Source organism: Nannospalax galili, unplaced genomic scaffold (genome assembly GCF_000622305.1).
Source record: "Nannospalax galili isolate Female #2095 unplaced genomic scaffold, S.galili_v1.0 scaffold1131, whole genome shotgun sequence".
In the NCBI taxonomy this organism is placed as follows: Eukaryota; Metazoa; Chordata; class Mammalia; order Rodentia; family Spalacidae; genus Nannospalax; species Nannospalax galili.
Window position 1 is genome coordinate 1149207 of NW_008329039.1, and position 24022 is coordinate 1173228.

Below are 24022 nucleotides of genomic sequence, written 5' to 3' on the forward strand. Positions count from 1 at the left end.
GCATACAAGGTTTACTAGGAGCTGAATGTATTTTTCAGTATTTTGAGACTACATTAAAACACCATTCAGTTATTACACTCTGTTGTTCTCTTCTCTCTAAAGTGGTTGCAGCCCCATTAATCTATTAATCCTACATGGAATGCGATGATTATTATGAAATGCCTGTGTTGGCTAAAATGTAAGCTAATCTTGCTCAGGTGGTAAAAGAAAAATAATCCAATTCAGGTGACTCAATGAAAATCAATGTGGGAAACAAACACCATTTTTAAAATTTTATTTGTAGGTTAAAATTTAATGCCATACAGTTTTAACAATCACTTAGAAAAGGATTTATATTTGCATAAAACAGAAGCAAAAGAGAAATATACGAAATAAAATGCCATCTTGCTTCAGGTTTTCAAATCAGTACTTAAAGTACTGATGTGCATCTATATACACTGCAAGTATATTATATAAATATACTATGAGTAATCTGAAAACCACAATAAATATTAAGGAGATTTTTAGGCACACGGCATAAGAAAGATGCAGAGTCTGCATAATTCTGGAGAGTGCAGAGCCACTCATTCTTAGGTCATTTTCACATACTTATTTTACACAAAATATACAGCCATCAGCTCATGGTCCTCAGCCACCTCTGAGTGTCACTTTCACCCCAGCATTGGTGCCCTCTTACTCTTCCATAATATTGCCCTATGTAGCTGTGACATAAGAAAATACTTCTCAATCTTCTTCAACTAAGTGCCTAAGATTTCAATGCTACCAAAATAAGTACAGCCTAGATACACAATATGTTCTTGGGAAATGCGCTGAGAGGCCCTGGCTCACACAACTGCTCATAGTAGTACTGGGATCGACTCTGAAGGCGAACCTATAAATTGTAAGATATATCACTTTTTGAATTGCCAATGACATTAAATTCAGAAATTATTAGAAACTGAGGTAACACCTGTTTTGTTTTGTTTTGTTTTGAAACAATAGAAATTCTTGAAAATACACCGTGAGTACTTAAAAAAATCTTGACACACATGACCCCAGTTACTATAGACTTTGTCCATTATCTTTTCTGGGTAAATGTAAACCAAGGAATTCAAAAGAATGCTCTAGTTGAATTGACTTAAACTTTCAGGATTAGAGATCACAGCCATGGAACACCTGAGATCGCCCTCTGATAAGTGAAGCCCAATGCTTTGCATAGTAGAACCATTGTTCACTGATAAAAAATGAACCAGTTATAACCACTACTTTTGCCCCAGCTACAAGTCAGACTCTGGCATATCTGGCATATCTGCCATTAAATACCCAATCCCATAACGTCCATTGGGAGCAGTGTCCAGCGTGGGTGATCCACTCTGTTTTCGATAAATATTTTTACCAAAATTTGGAGATGACATTTCGCTTGCTATCTTTCCATGGATGAGGCTTGCATCATCTCCTTCTAAGTTTACAGGCTCCTTCAAGACTCTGCCTCTCTTATATGTCACCGATGCTAAATTACCAGAACTATCATCTATGAGGTTGCAGCGACGAATAATGAAGACAACTGGGACAGGAAGTATTGCAAGAGCCATCAGAGAGAAACAGACAGCCATCCCCCATGTAGGGTAGCTCAGAAATTCTTCAGATGCCTGGTAAAGCCAAAAAAAAAAATAATGCTTGTTTATAATCTTTCTATGTGCACATATGAAAGTGTTTCATTGGTCTCAGATTTGTATGTCAACAAATATAGACTGTGTGACTTTCTCTGACAAGCAAAAAGCAATAGACGTGACATTCAGCAAATTCCAGGATTAAACAGTTGTTTTCATTTTCATTTCTTAGAATTCTGCCCTGATCTCATGATGCTTGGGAGAACCAGGAATGAAAGGAGAGAGAAAGAGAGAGAGAGAGAGAGAGAGAGAGAGAGAGAAGTAATTGTAGTAGTCAGGGTATCAAAAAGTGACAGATTTGGCCAAGTAAGCCAGGCAAGACAAAACTGCCAAGTTTACCTCCCCCCCGCAAAAAAAATTAGGGAAACATGGTATGCCTGGTACAGCAAATCTGGAAAAGCTCCAAAGGCAAATTTACTAGTATTATTCGGATAAATAGGCATAGTATCAAACTGCCCTCTAAACTCAATCTATGAGTGGAGACTCATAGATTAGTGGAGCTCTCAGACCATATCAATGAAATGTTTGTTCAGTAAAGGGTGGTTAATGCAGAAACTCACATGGTAAAAGTGCAGAGAATAAGTGATTGTGGAGTGCTCAGCCACAAATGGGACTTGTACATCATACTCTCTCCATCAAGTCTTGGTGACACACCAAGATTCAGTGAGCAGAGGTGGGGAGGGGGATTGTAAGAGCCAGAGGTTGGAAAGGACCAGCATTGAAAAGTGAATTCTAAACACGGCAAGGCCACTGTGCTCATGAACTCACAGCATCTGTGGCTGCCTGTACAATACCTGCATAAGATCAAGCCAGCCAATGTTCTAGCATAGAATGAGAAGGACTCCAAAAAGCCCCCACCCTTGAGGAGCTATGGGCAGTTGATGGCTTCTGGCAGCGGGAGAGTCTTTTCTTTAAAGGCGTGGATTGTGGTATATTGACTACACTCTAGTGAATGGTCCTACACTCAGAAATACATGGACAACAGAAACTGTAGGAAATAGTTTACTAATTTTTTTAAAAAAAGAGGGCATGGGGTTGAGGAAAGTAAGGGAGGTGGGGGTGGATCTGAGAGGAGTTAAAATGAGGAGTTGTGGGTGAATATGATTAAAAACAGTATGAAACTTTTAAATAATTAACAAAAATATTTTTAAAGAGCATAACTTGAAGTCATTAAGTTTTGAGGTATTCTATTACAAAGCAATAGACACTTGCTACACATGCTGTATTATCTTTGAAAAACCTGAAGACCTAAACTTTGCAGGACATCTGGTCCTGAGGGTCTTGATAAAGATGACAGGATTGTCTGTGTCTCTATTGTGGCTTTGTTGTTATCATGTAGAATGTAGGATTAATGACCATACAGTTAAAATAAGCAAGCAGATTTTATACCAACAAATCTGTATCTCATGTTGATGTTAGTGTGTGGCTTGTGCCACTTGAAAACAGATATTCAGATAGCCATTGCTAATAGAAGTTATCATAAACATGGCTTCAAATTCTACTTAAATTGTATTTATATCATTGATGCATATTTTCATTGTTATGTATCAGTTGAAACATAATTTCATAAATTTCTATAGAAAAAGACTTCCAGAGGTTCGTTATGTTTTCTAGAGTCAAAGGTCCAGAAGCCACCATTATTCCAATGATAAGATGAAAATATCTGGTTTAATAAGTTCAATGCTTACAAGTCCAATTTGCTAAAGAAGTTCACTGTGCATTCAGAAAAGAATCACAGTGTGGGGGAGGGGCAAAAATCATAAATCCTAATATCCCTAAACAAAATCAAAATATGATTCAAAGAAAACAAAAGACAAAATTTTCTAAGTTGTCATTTTATACTTGTAAAAATTTAACTTCCTTATTTTGTATTTTACCTTTTCTTCAATCCATGCACTATAGCCAGGTGGGCTTAATCCCATATTCACAATGCTTGCTATCAGCAATGTCAGTAGCATTAAAGGAGAAATGTATTTCCACATGTAATAGTAATATCTACTTGGAGCAAAGCCCAACATATCCTTTAGGTCTTCTATAAACCTGAATACAAAGAAAATATTTAATTATTCTTCAATCTCCGATTGCTACCTTGCATCAATGCTTTGACTGATATCTACTTTGAATACCTTGTTATTTTGTACTGGTGAAAAATAGAAAGGATAGAGAGGCAGTTCTGTGGGCAATGTGCCTGCCATGCAAGCATGATGGCCTGCTTGAGATCCCAGGACCCATATAAAATGCCTAAGCACAGCGGCACGCAACTGAAACTTCTGTAGTAGGAGAGTGGATACAGCCCAATCACAGGGGTTTACTGGACAGTCATTCTAGCTAATATAGTGAGCTCCAAGCTGATTGAAAGACACCCCAACATCAACCTCTGTCCTCCACAGGCTCATGAAAGAGCAAGCACACCTGCATACATGCATGTACACAGATACACATAAATTCATAATGGGCTTATACATTAAGAAATGTTTACGAGGTAAAATGAAACTACTATAATTTTATGTGGTGTAAATCCTCTTAAACTAATTACTAAAAGTCTCCTAAAGATAACTTCCCATTTCATGCATGCAATGTTTTTAGTTGTGTTAAAAACATCCTTTTATCATATAAAAATAATGATTCTTTACTGTCATTAAATATCACTAATAGGAGTTTATACTTTTAGAATGCTCACTTCTTTGTCCAGTAGTATTATAATTGAAAGAAGGTTCAGATTTTGTACCTTGTTGATGTTTCTCAAGCCAATCTTAATTTCCACAGCCCTCTCCTGTATTTTTTTTTCCAAGGTTTTGGATCAGTTCAGTACTTTGTCCTGTAGATCCCAGTCTCAACTAGCTGATGGCAACTCCATCATGTTGTTCACTCGTACATCTGACTGGCCCCCCCAACCTCATTACTCATGAATTTGACATAGATCTAGAATCTGATTATACTCATGTTGGACCTTTTGAAATCTAGTTATTGATGTATAATTTATAAGAACTGAAAATCATTTCCTTAGGTATACAGTGTCAAAATGTCAGGGAATATAGCCATTGCAACACAGTTATTTTTGTGTTTATCTACAAGCCAATCTTGGGGCCAGGGAAATAGCTCTTAGGGTAAATGCACTTGCCACCAAGCCCGAGAACCCAAGGTAGGTCCTGAAAACCCACTTAGTGGAAGAAGAGCTCTGACTTTTGCAAGCTGTCTTCTGGCCCCGAGAGGCATGATGTAGCATGCATGCACTGCCCCTCACCTCCACGTAAAGGAAATGAAAGTGTACTGCAAAAATAAAGAAAGCAAATCTTACTGTTCATCCACCAGTTCTTGTACTAATATTTTTACAGACTTTCTAGGACTCTAACTAGCACTCTAGTAAGGTCAATTCTTCGATGAAACCTGAACAATTTTTCCTAAGGTTTTACACATCTGTAATTGTTTGCACTCACTATACTTGAATGTCAGTTTAGCTAAAGTTTAATATATTTTATTTCCCTTATCATAAATATATCTATCAACATATTGTTCTAAAATGTATCTGTTGACAGAGTTTTCATTTAGAAATCACTTTGTTTTATCAAAATGTTTTATTTTTATGATAGTCTATTACTTTTCTTTAATTAATAACCATGCTATCTTGAATAGACTATTTTGTCTAGTTTTCAAAAACTGTGTGCCTTTCAGCATTCTCAGCACTTAGTTCAGGACAGTTTCATGAATTATAGTTTCTATATTTGTTCTAGCCACTGCTTTTAAATATATACTTTAACTCTCCCTTAACTTCTGTTCCTATTCCTTTTCTTAAATCATTCTTATTTCAACTTGTTTTAAAAACTCCTTTCTACTCCTGACTGTCACATAATTAACCACTATGCTCGCAGCTTTGTGTCATTTATCTTAGACTTCATTTCTGACATATTTACATTTCATGCAAAATTACTTCCTGAGTTCTGTTTTCAAATATAACTTTTCTCTTATTGTCACATTTTTATATTTTTAAATAATTCTAATGTTCTGTCCTTTTGTAGCATCCATCAGTTCTTAAAAATTACTTGTGTGTATTGCAAAATATTTTTCGTTTTTCATTGTTTGGCTTGAGTATTTTTCTGCAATGATATTATTCTTCTCCTTCCATCCTTTTCCTTTTCTTGAAATAACTAACTTTCCTTAAGACTTGACTACATTTAAATGAAATTAGTTTTCTTGAATTTTTCAGGAGGGAGGACTGAGCACACCTCCTAATGTGTTGTGTCTACTGCCTCTGCTCTACTTGCCACATTTATCTGCTCTTTCCTTATGCACTGGCCCTGATTACCCTTATCTTGCTAATTAACATTTTTCCCTGTCATTATTTTCTCTTCATCATAGAGCTTGGTCTTAGAACTGAGCTTTTTTTTTTTTTTTTTTTTTTTTTTTTTTTTTTTTTTGAAAATAGTTTTTTTTTTTTTTTTTTTTTTTTTTTTTTTTTTTTTTTTGCTAGTCTCAGAAGTTTTCAGAGACAGCATCGCTCTACCATTGATGATTTTGCTGAGGTTTGATATCTTGGTGTCCTTACAGTGAGGGAAAGACTCAAAAAATTCATCTTAGGTTAGGCCATGACTTCAGAATGGCATGAAACCCTTTGATGTAATGAGCTAAAGATGTTCAGGAAGATGCCAGAAACCCAGCCGCATGCCCTCAGTTGCCTCCCTCCTCCCAACCACCCACATATGTCACACCACAAAAACACAGGTCAGTGGTTTATTGTTACCTTTTCATAAAGTTTATGGGAGTATTTTTGTGGCAATGTTTGTGAGACTTTGGTTTTACTATTATAACCACTAAAGAGAAAAAAAATGCTGCTATCATTTCCAGCTTTCCAGAATTGTTTTTCATTTTTTATTCATATTTCCTCATAATCACTAAGTTGTCATGTTTCAGTATTTTCTTTTTCTGCACTAAACTGTTATCTCAAAAAGTTAGATTTAGATTGCCCATTTTCTATTGCCTACTTTGTTCCAACTGCATTGATGTAAATGCAAGAAACTGTGTACCAGGATATTTGCCCATGAAATCATGAATAGGAGCTGATTAGATTGTGTGATGATTGGTTTTATTGCCCACTTGACACAAATCAGAATCACTGAGTAGGGAGCATCAATGGAGAACTTGTCTTAATTCCTATAATTGACATTGGAAGACCCACCCTGAATGTGGACAGCACCTTCCAGTAGGAGCCCAGATAAAAAAGAGCATGGCGGAAGGAAGATTGTGTTCCTTTTACTTGTTTGGTCTTCCCTCTTGCAGTAGAGTTCATTTATTCTGTTGTTTCTGTGGCTGACTACCATAATGGCATTACTACTGTTTTCCGACTTCCACCACTGACTAAGGGCAAGCAGTTCTCCAGGAACCCTGCCATTTTTCAGTGTCAGATTGTGACTGTTGAAGAACCCAGCCCTGTACATTGTATTCTGAGCAGCTACTGGGTTCTGAGTCTCTTCAGTGTGAGACAGCTACTGTGGGACCACTCTAACCGCTGAGGCACCCACCTCAAGGACCCAGAAACCCCTCACTCCTCAGGTGTGATTAAGATGATGCTACTACTTCAAAGTAAGTGGATTTTATCAATTCTGCTCCTCCAGAGACCCCTGACTAATACAGGAAGCATACAAAGATGCTCTGAGATCTAAAAGGAGAAAAATTAAAGGAGAGAATCCTTGTGTGAGAAATGTGTTCCAGACTCCAGGATAAAACATGACCTTCACAACAAACAAAACTTATTTCAAGTCAGGAATTTTTCTGCAATCTTTTAACATCTTAATCTCTCTGAACTTCATTTTTGACATTTTCAAAAAAGTGTTATGTATCTACCTTCTGAAATTATGGTTAAAATAATGAATGATGTATGCAGAACATACTAACTCGGGCACAACAGGACTTTGACAGATGCATCTATCATCCGCTCTACTTCTCTTCCTGCTTTATAACTACTACTGTTCAAGAACACTACTATAAAAAGAGGTGATCTCTAGCATGCCTAGTGCAAACAGTGAATTTAGATTAAATGAGAATCTAAATTGTTAACTTATTTATTGACAAAGAATTCTGCCAGCAATATCAAATTTTGTAATAGTTAGAAGTTGTCTGGTAGAATATAGGGAAAATTGGCTTGGAATCCATATCCAGGTCAACATTCTAGCTCTCCAAATAACATACTGTGTTTTCCTATAAAGGAAAGAACAAGTTCCCATTTGGAAAATGTATGTAATGTTAATTACCAGAGAATATTTCTTCATACATACTATTTTATAGAGCAATTTTAGGATCACAGAAAACCTGATCTGAAGCTACAGATTTTCATATATCTGTATGATGCACCAACACATGCACCGTGACCCCAATTATCCACATCTTATACCAGAGTTGCATATGTTACAATTGATGAACATCTACTTACATGTCATTATCATCTGTGGTCCATAGCTTATATAAGGATTCACTCTTGGTGTTATGCATTATATGGGTTTGCACAAAATTATACCAACATCTATCTATACACTATTATAACAGAGTAGTGTCTCCAATCTAAAAAATCCCTGGACTCAAATATGTATCCTCCCTTTCCCCAACTCCTGTCAAGCATTGATCTTTATTCTATCTTTATCGACTGTAATGTAGTTTAAATCAAACAGGATGTAGCCTTGTCAAATATGGCTTCTGTTCCTTAGTATGCACATTTCCTATGGTCTTTTCATGGCATGTTTGGTAATTTATCTTTAACAGTGAATAATATTTGATTTTTCTGGATGTGCTATAATTTAGCTATCCATTCATCTACTGATAGGCTCCTGCCAAGATTTGTTGTCTTTTAAAATCTCTTAAAAATTTTAAATTGTTTTAAGTGTTTCATACATGACTGTTGTATTTACATTATTTCCACCCCTCCCAGTATCCCTCCATCTCCTCCAGTGTTCCTGCACTCCCTCTCAATTTTATTGTTACATATATATAGATGCATACGTACATACATACATACATACATGTATAAATGTACATATAAAGCTTCTATAAGCATTTATATACAGGACTTTACCTGAACATATATTTTCAACTTTTTGAGTAGATATCAAATATGCATTTGATATGCCATTTCATAAGAGTCAGAAACTACATATGGTCAGAAAGTACAAACTGCCTTTTAGGGCAGCTACACTATTTCATAACCCCATCAACTATAAAAGAAGATATTTTTTATTTTACATTCTCAGTAATACTTTGTATTGTTAGTGTTCTGGACGTTGGCTTTCTAGTAGGTATGTAGTGCTATCTCATTTCTAGCTTAATTTTCATTTCCTTTTCATGTGAATGTATATATGCATGTGTGATGTATGTGTTTGCATATGAGTGGGCATATATGTGTATGTGCGTGTGTGTCTGGAGGCCCAGGATTGACATTAGGTGTCTTTCTCAATCACTTTCCATGTCATCTTTCCAGGCAGCATCTTTCACTGAGCCTGGGCCTCTCCCTTTTTGATAGTTTGGTTAGCAAGCTTACTCTGAAGATTTCCTGCTTCTGCTTCCAGAGTGTTGGAATTACAAGGAGGCCACCAAGCTCAACCAGCTTTCTTCACATAGACTCTGGGAATCTGCACTCCAGTCCTTACCCACTAGCCATCTCTTTATCCCCCTTAATTTCTGTGCAATTCCATGATTAAATTGAACAATTTTTCATCTACAAACAAAGAATAAGACTTCATTTATGTATGATACCTCTACTGTTCCTTTTGATGGCTATGTAAGACATGATTATCAAGTGCAATTTCCTATTTTTCATGAATTGGAATCTTTGGCAATTAAAAACTACTCTCAGCTTTGTCAAAATACTCATTCAGTACCAATAATGTTCTTTATGTCACTCATCTAGCATTCACTCAAATCCCACTTTACACAAGGCTCTTCTCAGATTCATGATCTTATAACTCAATCTATATGTGTCAGTTGGAGACAAAGACCTCCATATAGTTGAGAAATACTTCAAATTTCTTTAACCACTAAAATGAGTTTAATATTTCATTTCACATCAAATATATCCTTTTCACATCAAAAAGGTATGTAAAAGAGGTTTAGACTTGTAGTGAACTCAAGTGTTTCTCTATGAAATGTGGGTGTGCAACAAATGATAAATGTATTTCAGAACAGACCATCTTCTCAGATCTTTCTAATATTTAAGGTACTAACACAGAGACATTCTCAATCTCTCTCTCTCTCCCTTCCTCCCTCTCCCCCCCATAAACAATGTAGGAAAACAACCAGAGATAGGTTTTAAAGTAGAAAATGGTATAAATTACAGGTCTGCTGCTGTTCAGGAATATGATGAGCAAGGTCCTTCCTGTTTCTCTAACTTTTCCCATACGTGAAATTTTGGCAACAATAATGATTTAAAGACACTCTGAGCTTTTGGAACATGGCTAATTCTCATTGATCTTGGAATTTCCTCTTTGGTAATCACAATTAAACCAAAGCTCACAACTGTAGACAATGTTATGTACTGGCAATTCTCACCACTCATATTCTGAGGGAATATTCTTCAGTAGATTGTGAGTCAATAATAGTCTACAAATATTTGACTTGGTGAAAATTTTACCCTTTTTATTTCTCTCCCCTCTCAAGTGAAATATTGATAATTAGGTTTTTCAAAACAGAGCTGGGAAAAAGTATATGCAATCAAGTATACTTACTTATCTATCCCATAAACAAAGCTTACAGCAATATTCTCCAAGATGACTACAATTAGAAGAGGCAACGTAGCAGAATAATCATCAAACATCGTAACGAAGTAATTTCCAGAGCGCTGCACAAATATCAGGCCGATACAAAATGCCAGAAGGCAACAGAAAACTAGGAAAAAATAATAAATAAAAATGAGTCTTTCTGCAAAGTCAAGACTTTTCAACTTCATTATGAATTACTGCATCCAAACAAAAGTTTTCAACTTTTCTAATTTTTTGCAGGTTGTCTGTTCTATGACTGTGTGGAAAATCACATGTTGGGAGTTAGGTTACATGGCAATAACCTCAGCTAAATTCACCATAATGGCAACTCATTTCTCAAATCTATGGAAATTCTCATCTACCAAGTACAAATAATAAATGAGGCAATATTGTGTGAAAGTTTAAAATATCTAAATTTAAATGCCCAATTCTATTATTAATAGAAGCATGACTTTCTAGGCAGTACATACTAACAGGTGATTTCTACCTTTAAAGCATTTATAGTTTTGAAATACTTAAGAGATTTTGAATAAACAATAATTAGTCTATTATAGATTACAATGGGATTATAAAACTTATATACTTTGATGTTTAATGGAAATATGATTATCATTAAAGCATGATAGAAAAATTCCAGTCACAAAAAGGCTGAACACCAATGCATATTTAAGACATATTTATCTCACCTGAATAGCTTGAGTGCAGAAAGTAATTATTACAGGTCAAGCAATCTAATTATCCAAGAAATACCTAGAAAGAACTACCTAGAACTTGTTTCCTGTGTGATTTCTGAGAAACAGATTCATAAAGTTCTGAATACTAACTTGTAATATAAATATAAAAAACTTACAACTGCTTTTGGAAACCATGTAACATTTCCACATGTTTTTAGGTGGTCATTTTAGGCTTATTTGCATATAAGCTAAATTAATAATTAAATAATTATGGTATGCTATTTCCTAATCCCCTTTAATGCAGGTAGGTAAAATCAAAAGAAGCAAAGTAAGTGACAACAGCAAAAAGGAGGGAAAGGTAGATATTCATGGACCTAATCATATGAAGCTTCTTTAATATTATCAGTAGACGTTGGTTACTTGAAACATGGCATCTGCCTTGTAAGTACTATGCTCCTGCATGAATTACAGCATACAGAAAAACATACCATGTATATACATTTAATGAAGAAAGTGGAAAGCAGCATGAACTTACATGTCTGCTGTACACTAAATGTAAATGCTTGTCACAGTGCACAAAAAATTTCAAGCATCTCTTTTAAGTTTTTATTATTTTTATTTTATGTGCATGAGTGTATTGCCTGCACATGTGTAAGTGCACCCATGTCGTTCAATGCCCACAGAGGTCAGAAGAGGGTATTGGATCCCCTGGAACTGTAGCTACAGACAGTAGATAGCTGCCTGTGGTTGCTGGAAATTGAACCCAGGTCCTCTGAAAGAACAGCCAATGCTCTTAACCACTAACACATCACTCCAGCCCCAATTTTTGTAGCATATTGATTAAATAATCTATTGTCTTTATTCTGCAGAAGAGATAGCAATGAATATGAGGAGGCTAAGTATTTGTACTCAAAGTTTCAGAAAGAAACTCATAGACCTTGTATCTTCCACCAAATCGGCCTGACTCCATAGCCTCTGCAGCTGTCAATCACCACAGTGTCTAAGGCAAATATAGGAAAGTACGACCCAGCTGTGACAGCCAAACTTATAAAGGAGAAGAGATAACAAAGGATTCCCTATCTAACTCCTATTGTAATGAAGAAGGAAAAAAAACCTAATCATAGTTACATAGTTATGAGCTACAGTTTATGGAGTTCACAGATGATGTGAAGCATAAATATCCACTAAACAAGGCATGGTGGAAGGGAGTGTTTTCCAAACAAGTCTTATAATGGAAGCCAACAAAGATTAACTTGTGGTTTTCCCTCTGCACCATGACTTTTTATTTTGCAAGGCCTTTGCTACAGGATGGGGTGATCTCAGTCTAGAGGTCCAACAAGGACTAATGTAAAGATGTCTTTATCTTATATTTGGAGCAGGACATTAACAGTGTTATTCAGACATAGAAACTCCTTTTGGAAAGAAGATAAAGAAGTTTATCAAGTGTGATTTATTGATACAAATAACTGACAAAATAATTAACAAATTGTTGAAATTAAGATACTTTATAGAAGACTGGAGAGATGGCTCAGGTGTTATGAGCACTATGCAGGCATGCCACTCATACACATAAAATAAAAAAAACAAATAAATGAAGCTTTTTAAAAAGGATACTTTATAAACAAGCCTGTGTATGCACACACACACACACACACACACTGTACATACCTGAAGCAGCTTGTGATAAACTCATATAGTTGTGCTATTTACAAATAAAGTATTACAAAGTAATTACAGAGAAAAAGAGAGACTGTCAGGAAATTTGTGTGTTACTGCATAAAATATTACAAAATGAAGACAAAGAGACAGAAAGAAACTGTCTTAGGAAATTTATGTAGTATGGCCCAGTTTGTGTCTTTCAATCTTTTCATATAATCTTGTTCTACATTACTTACCAGTATTGTTCTTAATGAGAGTCAGCAAAGACTGTTTTTTTGTTTTGTTTTGTTTTGTTTTATAGTTTTATTTATCTATTTATTGCACTGGGACCTTTGATTTTGAAAACCACTTCCTACAGGAAGAGATGGTCTGGTTAGATTTCCTTACTATTCTCTTTATCTTCATTTATACTTTTTCTAAAGGCATGATTCCTGAGAAACCACTTTGCCTTTTCATTTCAGCTTACATCTCTTTCTCTGAACAGTCTATCATATAATAAAATGAATTATCTTCTTCTGAATTTTTTATTTAAATATTTTGTTTATGATATTTATTCTGTGTGAATGAGTGTACTGCAGCATGTGTCTAAGTGCACCAATGTCGTGCAATGCCCACGGAGGTCAGAAGAAAGCGTGTGATTCCTTTAGAACTGGAGTCACAGAGGGTTGTTAGCTGCCATGTGGGTGCTAGGAATGACATCCAGGTCCTCTGCAAGAGCAGGCAGTGCTCTTAACTACTGAGCCATCTCTCCAGCCCCCTCTTCCAAATTCTTATATGGAAAATTTCCAATATAATCTCTATTCATGGGTCTGGAAAGAGGGCTCAGAGGTTAAGAGCACTGGGTAGTCTTGCAGAGGACCTGGGTTCAGATACTAGCACCTACATGGTGGCTAACAACAGTCCTAATTCTAGTTCCAGGGCATCTGAAACCCTCTTCTGACCTCCGCAATCATTGCATGACACAGGTGTGCTTACATTCAGGCAATACACTCATACATATAAAATAAAAATAATAAATAAAATATTTTTTAAAAATCTACATTCATATTGCACATGATACAAGCCTTACCTACCTAGTCTGACTGAACACTATTGTTTTTGGAGAAGAGGCATATTTATGTTTTGGATCTGTTACATTAATTTCTCTTATATGCTTTATATTCCTAAAGTGCAAGGTCAATTAATGCAGAACTGGTCCCTTAATAATTACATGTAGATTAGACACATTAACCATACTGGCAATTACCATTAGCAAATAGCCACATAAATGTTTATCATAAGCAATTAAGTATGACTTATATTACATATATGATTTATCCTAAAAACACGAGTATGTTAAAATATTACCTATACTCATACTATTATAAATAATAATGTGTTATCATATAATATCAATAAAATACAAAAGGTAATGCTTTTCTATTTCAATCACTAATGTTTCACACACAATGAATGGTCTATAGTTCAAAAAGTCAAATACATAAAATCTCACCAGTCAAAATTTCCTTTCTCACTTTGAAGGTGTCCACAATAGGAGTGATGATCCCTTCAATGGTTCCAAACATGCTGCCAAGCCCCAGATTTATCAACATGAGGAAAAACATCACTGACCAAAAGGGAGATGCAGGGAAATGTGTCATGGCTTCTGTAAAGGCGATGAAAGCCAAGCCAGTCCCCTGAACAGCCTGCAGAATACAAAAAAGAAAAAGCAACACTGCGTGGAGGCTCTACGTGTTAGTAGCAAAGGAAGGTATCTCTCAATAATGGCTGGAGGCTACTGGAAATAAATGTGCTAACATGAGCGTCTATTCACTAACTCATGATCTAGTTCTCAGGACCCAAATTTAGTAGCACTGAGTAACCAAATAATAAAACCCTGTTCAGAATGTCCAAACATGACACACAATTATATTGTGCTGCTCATTATTTCACATGTTGTTTTAAAAAAATATATAGTAATTTTTAGTTCTATTGAAATGCATGGATATAAATGCTGATTTATTGTAACAAAAACATAAATACAAATATATAAGCAAATATTCCTAGTATGCAAAGTAGCTTAGTCAACTGGTATAAAGAAAACATACGTGAGTAATAAACTGGTTTAAGTTAAAAGAAATTTGTGAATTCCAGCTAAAAGTTTCTAAAAATAAAACTGGATTATAAAAAGTCAATTCCCAGGCTTTAAAAAATTGCATCTTAATATTTTCTATATCTAATGTTCCTCTCTGAGTTTTAGTGATGGACATAATCTGGACTAATGACTTTTAATTAACCCCAGCAAATCCAAGCATTCTTGGATCTGATGATAAGGGCATTTCCTTGACAACCACAGTTTGGTGCTCTACCCAAAATGATAATGAAAGAATATATCAGAGGAATCTTCATTCTACGATGCAAATTAACTTATATTGAGATTTTAAATTGGTGTGATTCCATGAGATTGCTTTTTTTAAAAGTAAAGCAAATCTTTTTTAGCAAGATATTCTCTGAGATAAAGAATTTTTTTATAATTTTGACATTGTGCAACCTTCCCCAGGCACTTTAAAGCCCACTTTCCTAAAAGGAAGTCTTCTGCTAAAGCACATTTTCACTGGGTGATAACTGCTTGACTGCTCAGCCATGGCTACTAACCTTATTTAGCTCATCTTCAATTTGACAGGAGCTGAGGTGAAGAACAGCAAACTCCTCTTCTTTCACTTTCTGAATGACGTCATAAACTAAATGATAATCTTCTGCAGTAACAGCTGAAAGATTGATGTGATGTGGAATCATGTCCTGACTAATGTTTCCCATTCTCAAAAACTTTATGATCATCTCAGAATTTCTGAAAATAAGAACAGCATAAGAATGATCCCTCTATATTACAATTCTATAATATAGAATCATATCGTCAAAGGCTAGTGGAAATTAACAGTGCATACTGTGTGATGCATTTTTCATTTATGATATTTGCTTTGAACCCCAGAACTGCAAACACCACCAGTGTCGCCAGGATGGAAGTGAAAAAATTGATGAAAGACACCAGGACAGCATCAAAGTGGCAGTTGTTGTCTCTCTTGTTATAGCTTGAGAAGGCAATGACTCCACCAAATCCCAGACCTAAGGCAAAGAACACCTGAGTAGCAGCCTCTCTCCAGACCTTGGGCTCCAGCATCATTTCAAGCTGTTTGAAATTAAACAAAACAAAAGTTAGCTACACAATCATTGTTCTGAACATGAACTTATAGGGAATCAGTTAGATTATTAGAATATGTCACAATGAGATTTATGCACACAAATGTTATTTACATGTAGAGAATAAATAGTTCATTAGAAATAAATAACCATTTTCTTCAGGAAAGAATTAAAGCATATAACTAGGAAACACTATCAAGGCCTCACATTGATATTTCCTACTCATGAAGGAATTTTTCAATATTTTAAGCTAACTCATCACAGGAGTAGATAACAGATATATTAGTTATCTTTGACCATTTATCATTCTATGTTCTTTTTCCCCCCCTGGACCCTAAATCAATTACCACTACAATTAATTACTTCATAACACAATTCACTCAAGCTTTGAGTTGTCGGTTGAAATCTAACAATGGGGGCAAGAAGTACAAACGTGGTAGGACTAGATTACAAATATACTTGTATATGGGTGTTATTCATTCATTTTAATGTTTCCCAGGAGCCATTTCTTTGAAAACAAAAGAAGCCAATTGTATCACTTGGAAGACTCCCTCCCTGCCTAGAGAGTCTTATATTCTCAATGTGTGAACACGTTTTGTGAAGTTGTGCATAACTTCTTTGAAAATTGTCAGATCTTTCAAAGATATAATACAAATTTAAATGGTATAATTAATATAATCTATAGCTGACATAGATCCCAATTAGCATAAAAATTCATTTTCAGTTATAACAATGCTTAACTGGCATTTTAACTCTTTCTGGCATTGTAGTCAAACTGCATTTATTGAGAGTAATATCAAAGGTGGTTAAGAACATGAATTCCACCATGCTTCAGACATTGACTCTGCCATTTAATAATTGAGTAACAGTGCAACTTAGGGAAACACAGTCCTCTCAGAGTCCAGCTTTGTCAACAGAGAGATGGAAATAACAACAAATGCATTTCAAATAATTGACAGTGTGTACAACTATAGTGACAAATACAGATAAGCACTTTGTATGGTTGTTTTCATTTAATAGTCACAACAATCCATTAGTTGTGGAAACTATTATCGGGATTACTGAAAGGCTAAGAAATCTGCAAAGCTTACTAAGCAGTTCTGGGCCAGAAATAAAATAGGTAGATTCTAAAAATCTCATTTTGTCTCAGAAACAGGGGTTTAGTGCTTCAGTTAATTTTAATATTTACTTTTAAACTTATGAAATATGATTATGAACCATAATTATTACACTTATAATTTCTGAGCAATTAATATATACATTTTTTGTGGATCATTTCTACATTAGGACTTTATCTGATTAATGCTGATCTCCAAACTTCACTCCACTGTCTTTCTTGATATTACCACTAGATGGCAGGAAAGAGCCATTACTAAAGACACTTGAGTGCTTCCAAATTCTGAACTGAATTTGCACTCAATATTCAAAAGTATTTGCATGCTTTTAGACATTTTCTTCCTTACAAGAATAATGTAATTTAAACCTAACTCATAGCCAGGGGTAGTATCTTATGCCTGTAACCTCAGCACTTGGGAGGTTGAGACAGGAGGATTGTAAATTTCAGGCCAGCCTGGATTACAAAGTAAGAACTGTCTGAAAACAAATAAAAGGTAAGTTATAATTACTATCATTTTAATATTAACTATCACTGCCTACAATGACCTAACACCTTAGCATCAACAAAAAATGAACAGTGAGTGAAAGTAAAAAATTAACATTTTAACATTGAGTCCTAATCCAACTTAAATATGTTAATTTGTGCTGAAATTGTAAATACTGGGTCCATTTATATCTAATTCTAAATGCATACTTAAATCAATGTTAGAAGTCTGCCACAACCAATTGGGAACTTAGAGTTTACAGTTCAGAAAATTTACCAAGAATGAGGTTGCCTTGAACTCAGGAAACATTTTCTTCAATATTGTAATTATAAATAACTTTGGTTATTAAGTATGAGAGACTTGCCCCAGATTTCAATTCTAAGGTCACTAAAATATATAAATCTAAAGTAGTGTTTCACTGAGGAGTGATCTCAACAGCACCACGTATTAAACAAGATTTTTGAACTAGGCGAGAAAATCCAGACACCCACATCAGCATTTTTGCTGCTACAAAATGAATACCAACTCAGAACCAGACACGCAAAGAACACAGCTTCTTTTACCTCGTATCAAGGCAGCTGCCAGGGGTGACAAAGAATTCCACAGAAGCTAATCCCTTCTGCCCGGCTCACAGCACCACGCTAGCTGCACACTCAGCATTCAGATAACTTCCAGTGTCTGAACTATTTTAAAATCGCATCTTAATGTCTGCTTACCATAGTATTAGCCAGCTAATAGTAAGCTGTTACTTTATTTTGTTGAATCACAAAAATATATACACTCCCAAACCTATTTCTGTTTCCTGTTGAGTTAAAAATAACAAGGCATGGTTAAGACCACAGTTATGAGAACCCAGGATCAAGGTGCCCAGCACTAAGCTTCGCTTTATTTACCTGAAAGACAGTGTAAGTTTCAAGGCCCCTAGGAAGCTTAATGAAATTTTTTTTCTGAAACATTTACATGCTTATAAAACTTTCCAAGATAATCACTATAACTGTTACTCCAGAAGGGGCAAAACCCCAAAACAAAACACTCATAAGAAAACGCTGTGAGACAGTAGGGTCCTTTGCCAGAGTTCATTGAGTTTAGATGATTTGTCAACCTTCTGAAACGTGAAGTAAATTAGTATGTTCCTTAGTTTTCTAGCAAGAAGATACTCTTGCCAATTTTTCAACAAAATCAGTGACACAATTTGGTCATCAACTACTTAAATAGAGAGACATAAGTAAATGAATATTAAAATTTCCAAAAGTTATCAATGTAAAACCAGAAGGTAACTTATTATAAAGAAAGGAATTGTCTAACTTAAGTACTGTTAATCTTACTCTAGAACCCAAATATTATGTTTAAAATTGGAAGTGGACTTAATTGTAGATACAGAAAAACTTGCTTTTGTCTAGGGTGATTAACATAACTATAATTTAGAAGTATAATGTACATATGTTTCAACAATTATCATTATACATAGCTATAGAGACATTTTCACCATAAAGTGAGGTTTCTATGATCAGAACTTTAACAGGAAACATGCTACATACCTTAGGGGTAAACATGTGTCTGATGCCATCGATTGAACCATTTAAAAGGAGGGCTCTGATTAGGAAGCATATAAGTACCACATAAGGAAACAAAGAGCTAAAATACATGATCTGTAAAGAAAGAAAAATGACAGTAGATGAGATACACTAATTACTATTCTTACACATCAAATATTGCTCACGATAGTTGCAGTTTCTATAGTATGCTCAGCAATATTCTCTTCTAAAGTCACCTTTTAAGAAGTTTGCTCTTGATTCAGCCTTCAAGATCTTATTTGAGATACGAATATGAAAAACGTTATTTCTAATTGACACATACTGTTGTATATATTCACAAGTGAGAGCATAATTCCAAATATGTATAAAATGTTTAATGATCATATTAGGGTAATTAAGAGTCCTGCACTGTGAATCTTTGAGCACTTCTCTTGCAGGTATTTTAAGATATACAGCAAACTGTTATAAACTATATCTATCTCAGTGTACTGCAGAATGCTAGAATGTGTTTTCTTTCTTTTTAAAAGGGAGGGTCTCTTTGAGACAGGTTTTTTTCTGTAGCCCCAGCTGGCCTAAAACTCGCTTTGTAGACCAGGCTGGCCTAGACCTCACACAGATCCTCTGCCTCTGCTCCCTCTGCCTCCAGAATGGTGAGATTAAAGGCATGTGCCACCATGTTCAGCTTTCCTTTCTGTCTTTAATAGACATTGTCCAACAACTCTATTCCTGTCTCCCCTCCCCATCCTCTAGGGTCCACTATTCTGCCCTCTACTTTTATATAATTGGCTAAATTCTTTAGAATCCAGACATAAGAGTATATAGTACTTGTCTTTCTCTCACTGGCTTATTTCACTTAATTTATGCTCAAATTCCATCCACATTGCTGTAAATGACAGGATTTCATTCCATTTACTAGATGAATAATGTGTGGGTGTGTATGTGTGTACACTGAATAAGAAAAAAACTTTTACTATGTTGCTGCGAATAAAAGTTCATTCTACTCGATGCCTGAATGTCATTGTCTGTGTGTATACACAAACTATTAACTCGATTTTCTTTGAATTAGTCTATAAGTATGGTGGACGTTGAATAGATTAATTATAATGCATATTTCCAATCAATATTTAAAACAAATAAACAGTCATGAACTCATTAACAAGTAATGATTCATACTATATATATCTTTGGTCTTTTTGAAACAAGGTCTCCCTGTAGCCACAGCTGGCCTGGAATTCACTTTGGAGACCAGGCTGGCCTGGACCTCAAAGATCCAGCTGCCTCTGCCTCTCACGTGCAGGATTAAATTCATCCACCACAATGTCCAGCAACCTTAAGTAATTTTTTTATAATTCATTTTTTTAAATTTGTTGATTGTGTGTGTGTCACACAGAACATCCCAAACCATCTTATTCATCTATACACCTGCTTCCCAGATGCCACCCTCCCATAGCCTCCCTCCCCCAACTAGAGCCCTTATGCTCTGTCATCCCTGCTACTGTCCGCTGGGGGTGCAGACAACCTTAAGTATTTTTAAAGCAATGTTTCTTTAAGGTGCTGTAAAACTTCCAAAGTTCAGAGTAGTCCTTACCTATTCCATTCACTATACGTTTAGCCTTCTGGTGCTGCCAATTTTACCACTGGATAGCTCACTGAATAATTAACACTGAAAGGAACTGCATAAGCAGCATGGAGTCCTAATGGCGCCAAAACTTTCCTTGTCCAAAAGTAAAGTTCTGAGTAGCCTTTAAAGCAATTCCAACTCTCTCCATTTCAGAAAATTCTCCATAGCCACCTTGTTGAAACCAACTATGCATAGTAATCGGGGTAATCTGTAATTTGCTCTGACAAGTTTCCAGATCAGCATTTCAGTTATTCCATTTCCTGATGAAAACCCTGTAGAAGTTTCTAATAGCATTGGAACAAATTGCTAACTGTTGCCTCAATCCTGCAAAGCTTTAAACTAAAGTGCTTTTCCTCCAGCTGAGCTCATGTCCTCATACCTTTGCCACCTGGTGGGGTGAAGCTCAGCCTTTTTCCACAAGCACAATCTTATTCACCTTTGTCTTCTCTTAGACGTCTCCCATGGCTACTCACAAAAGGCTACTTTTCTCCCCAAACTGTATCCCCCATGTGCTGGCCCTTTGACCCAAAAGAGGCAATGATATTACCTCAAAAGCAGTATCATTTAGTTTAGTTTACTTTAGTTTATGACAGCATTTAGCATTGCTGAAATTACCTTATTTGTGTTTTTAAGTCTAATAACTGGTCTATAAACTGTGAGGTTAAAGGCCCCTTTTTTTCCTGTTCACTTCCATATCTTGAACTCCTAAAACATTCTCTGGCATATACAAAGTATATATGTGGAAGGAAGAAATGGAAGGAGGCTGGAAAAATACTGGAAAACGAGTCAAAGCAGAGAAGGACTCAGCACAGAGAAGAGATTGAATCCAGTAACTATAAACAACATGTAATATAAAGCAAGACAGTAATCTGAACTTCCTCTGTAGTTTAACCATTGAATGTCACGTTTGAAAACCATAAGGACAAATTAGCAGTGTGATGAGAATGTCAGTATATTTAAATAAAATAATTCTTTAGTAAAAACAAAACATAATTTATTTTATTATCTCCGGGTAGCCTAATGCTTTGACTATATGCCTTCACTTACATGCCCTTAACCTGCTGTTACCCAGATCTCATCTGAATTATAGCTATCATAAATTTTGTGGCTACCAAAGCTATGAAGTCTCTTTACATTCCTAAAAATCAAACTCATTTTGCTGCTTCATAAGTGACTTAAAATATTTCATTGAATCTCATTTATTTCCGGCTCATCTTTCCTCCAGAGTCTCCCTGTCAGCTCACCAACATCCACACATACTTTTTTGGAGGGAGCTTCCTCAGGGTCTGATGATATCAGTCACTGTACTTTTAAAAATCCTTAAGAGTTTTAGAATGTTTGTTATGTAAAAGCAAGTTTCCACAGATACTTCAATCTCAGCAATCAGTGTCTTGCTTCATCTCCCCCACGCTGCACAAAATGAATTTTAAAGCTGCACTGCAGTACTTAGCAACCTCTTGGCTTGACACATGCTAGACTTTGTGCCTACAGTGAACTCTTTTTGAACTTTCTAGTGAACTTTCCTTCAATCACCTAAGCAAGGTCCCTAAATTACCTCCATTGTGAAGCATCCCAAAATCCAGGCTAATTTCATGGCTGCCTTGTGCACTTTCTCTTTGCCTCTATTACTGCACTTAACACTGCAATTATCTGTCTAGCTCCTTATCTTTGGGATTTATGAGGACATAGACTAGGCTTTACTAATCATCACATCCATTAATGCTTAACATAGAGTAGATCCCCCAAAATACTGTACATTGAAAGAGAGTTTATAGGAAATGAAGTTTTTCGTTCTGGATACATTCTCTAAAACATAACATCTTTATTCTGTAATATTATAAATGATATTGTAATTATATGATCAGAATTATTTCAATTTCTTTTATTGGGTTAACACAAATTGAGTCCTTAAATACACTAATCTGGATTCAGTAATGAAATTCCAACACAAATTCTTAAGAACGAACACAAATATTTCAAGTCTATAATGTGGAAAAAAAATAAGATTTCCAACGGGTAAACAGCATTAAGTATCAACTTTATTCCTCTTTCTATAAGCAAATAAAAGTTCAAAATTTAAGTTACCCTCTCCTCCCAAGGCTCAGAGATCTTTGTAGAAGAGAGAGTGAAAGAATGATTAAGAGCCAGTGGTGGTAGATGAATATAAGGAAACTGTTTTGTCTAGACATCACAGTGCTGATGCACATATGAACCCATAGCACTTACAACAACTTGTGTAAGACCTAACAAACCCAAGCCAGACAGGGACCAACACAGACAGGAGAGTTCAGCAGGAAGCCCAAACCTTAGCCAAGGATCTACTGGCTACTGATAGCTTCTGGGAGAAGGAGAGACAGTTTTTCTTATTGGTGTGATGTCTCGTAGGTTGACCAGACTCTAAGAGATCCACACCCAAGAGCATTTAAGAATCATATATTAGACTTCATAGGCCTTAAAAAAAATGACGAATGCTAATAGAGGCTATGAGGTTGGAGGGAGTAGTAGTAAGATGGGGTAGGGAGGGACGAAGGGGTCTGAATATGATCAAAATACATTACATAAAATTCTCAAATCAATAAAAACATGTTTTAAAAATAAATTCAGTTATTAAATTTTGAGTTAAAAGAATGTATCTTAAGTCATTATTATACAAGGCATCCAACTTTTTATTAAACACAAGTTCTGTGTCTGCATTTAAACAAATGGCCATAATTTTATAGCAAAATATGTGCATGATTCTGCTAATATAGATAAGATCAAATCCACCTATGTGCACTTTTAGCTGAGAATATTTTATTTATTGTAGTTCCCTAAGCTGCATACACTGTATTCACTGCCATTGTGTGCTTGTTATAAGAAACTTTTATGAATGTGTGGTTTGCCTGACTCTGCTACAGGAATGGAAATATCCTGAGTCTAGCCATTTTATACACTTTGTTTCTTGCTGCACTTCTAAGTCAGTTTTGGGGACACACTAAGTATTTGATAAATAGATAAATTAAAGCATAAATGAGTTCTGGTTATCTCAAGTACACATTCTTAAGATAGAGACATGAAATACTTTCAGAGTGCCATAGAGCTGCCAACTGAAATGCTCTTTACAGAAATTAAATTCAATAAGAGATTAGTTTATCAAGTAAATTATTATATAGGATATTTTTATTTTATTGCACTATTGGAAAATAGAAAACACAGAACAACTCAGTGTTTTTCTTTGTGTAAAAATGTTTATTATAAACACAACGTCTAAAAGAAACATCACTTTTAAGTATTTTTATTGAAAATTACTTTGTTGCCTACTGTAAATTCTATCCCTTTTTTTGGTTTTTAACTCTAGATAGTTACTTATTCCTTCTAAACTTATCAAT

The 24022-nt window shown here is 35.3% G+C and overlaps 1 protein-coding gene across 2 annotated transcripts in view; it reads right to left on the minus strand.

Annotated features, from left to right (window-relative positions):
* Positions 1–259: 259 nt before the first annotated feature.
* Slc6a15 (solute carrier family 6 member 15) overlaps positions 260–24022 on the minus strand; it is a 58592-nt gene continuing 34829 nt past the window's right edge. For both annotated transcript variants that reach the window (XM_008830957.2, XM_029562387.1), the window contains exons 6-12: positions 19037–19147; positions 15645–15886; positions 15355–15547; positions 14213–14405; positions 10355–10514; positions 3527–3689; positions 260–1628 (exon numbers count right to left, since the gene is read on the minus strand). In XM_008830957.2, coding sequence (XP_008829179.1) covers positions 1257–1628; positions 3527–3689; positions 10355–10514; positions 14213–14405; positions 15355–15547; positions 15645–15886; positions 19037–19147 — 1434 coding nt within the window. In that variant the 3' untranslated portion in view covers positions 260–1256. The remainder of the gene's footprint in view (positions 1629–3526; positions 3690–10354; positions 10515–14212; positions 14406–15354; positions 15548–15644; positions 15887–19036; positions 19148–24022) is intronic.